At 59.4% G+C, this 1,605-nt stretch overlaps 1 protein-coding gene across 1 annotated transcript in view; it reads left to right on the top strand.

Moving 5' to 3' along the window:
- ATP13A2 (ATPase cation transporting 13A2) overlaps positions 1-1,605 on the top strand; it is a gene marked incomplete at its 5' end in the record, with an annotated part of 23,757 nt that continues 22,152 nt past the window's right edge. Inside the window, 2 exon segments of the mRNA XM_019008730.1 lie at positions 1-165; positions 1,146-1,204. Of these exon segments, the coding sequence (XP_018864275.1) occupies positions 1-165; positions 1,146-1,204 (224 nt within the window).

The following is a 1,605-nucleotide window of genomic DNA, read 5'->3' as shown; positions in this document are numbered from 1 at the left end:
GTGACGGGTTACCAGCGCCGGCCGTGGCGGGTGCTGCTGTGCCACGCGGGCTCGGTGCTGAGCGCGGGGCTGCTCCTGCTGCTGTTCCACTGGAAGCCCAGCCTGGAGGTGCAGGCCAAGGGCGAGCCCTGCGCGCTGGCCCAGGCGGACTGGCTCATCATCAGGGTGAGTCCCGTGGGCAGCGTTCCCAGCCCGGCTCCCCGCGCTCCGGGATGGCACTGCAGGGTGGATTCGGTGGGTTTGGGGTTGGGTTCTGTGGATTTGGGTTGGGCTCTGTGGATTTGGGTTGGGCTCCTGATTTGGGGTTGGATTCTGTGGATTTGGGGTTGGGCTCTGTGGATTTGGGGTTGGGTTCTGTGGATTTGGGCTCTGTGGATTTGGGGTTGGGCTCTGTGGATTTGGGGTTGGATTCTGTGGATTTGGGGTTGGGCTCTGTGGATTCCTGGTTGAGCTCTGGGCATCCAGGTTTGGGCTCTGTGGATCCAGGGTTGGATTCTGTGGATTTGGGGTTGGGCTCTGTGGATCCAGGGTTGGATTCTGTGGATTTGGGGTTGGGCTCTGTGGATTTGGGGTTGGATTCTGGGCATCCAGGTTTGGGCTCTGTGGATTTGGGGTTGGGCTCTGCAGATCCGGGGTTGGGCTCTGTGGATTTGGGGTTGGGCTCTGTGGATTTGGGGTTGGGCTCTGTGGATTTGGGGTTGGATTCTGTGGATTTGGGGTTGGGCTCTGTGGATCTGGGATTGGATTTTGTAGATCCAGGTTTGAATTCTGTGGATCTGGGGCTGGATTCTGGGCATCCAGCATTGGGCTCTGCCCCGAGTTCTGAACAGAACCCTGGGACTCTTCCCTCTCCTTGTCCTCCTGCCTGTGTCTGGCATCTCCATTCCTCAAGCATAATTCCAGGAATTTATAATCATTAATTACTGTTATAATTCCTAGAATTGTCCCATCCCAGGAACCATTATTATTCCCAAAATAACTCCACATTTCCCCCTTCCATCCCAGCGTGGAATTTCTTTTCATTGTCCCCAAAGCTCAGCCACCATCTGGGACGGGTGGCCAGGGCTTTCCCGGGGCTCTGGAAGGAGCTGGGAACGGGCTGGGCGCTCCTGGTTTTCCCCTGCCAGCCCATCCCTGTGTTTCAGGACCGTTTTGGGCAGTGCTTCACCACCAAGGTGCTGACGGAGCCGCTGGGCGAGGCCAGGTGAGCTGGGCTCTGTCCCTTGGGATCCGGGAGCTGCTCCTGGCTCCGGGGAGGGAACATGGCCTGGAGCTGAGCCTGGCTTTGCCCTGGTTCTGAGGGAACATGGCAGGATGGGGGTTGAGCCTGGCTTTGCCCTGGTTCTGAGGGAACATGGCAGGCCTAGGGCTGAGCCCAGCTTTACCCTGGCTCTGAGGGAACATGGCAGGATGGGGCTGAGCCCGGCTTTACCCTGGTTCTGGGGGAACATGGCAGGCCGGGTTTGAGCCCGGCTTTGCCCTGGCTCTGAGGGATCATGGCAGGATGGGGGTTGAGCCCGGCTTTGCCCTGGCTCTGAGGGATCATGGCAGGATGGGGGTTGAGCCTGGCTTTGCCCTGGCTCTGAGGGATCATGGCAGGCCGGG

This window comes from Parus major, chromosome 21, assembly GCF_001522545.3.
Source record: "Parus major isolate Abel chromosome 21, Parus_major1.1, whole genome shotgun sequence".
NCBI classification, from domain to species: Eukaryota; Metazoa; Chordata; class Aves; order Passeriformes; family Paridae; genus Parus; species Parus major.
The sequence above is the reverse complement of the archived record's forward strand: the minus strand, read 5'-3'. Positions and strand labels throughout refer to the sequence as shown.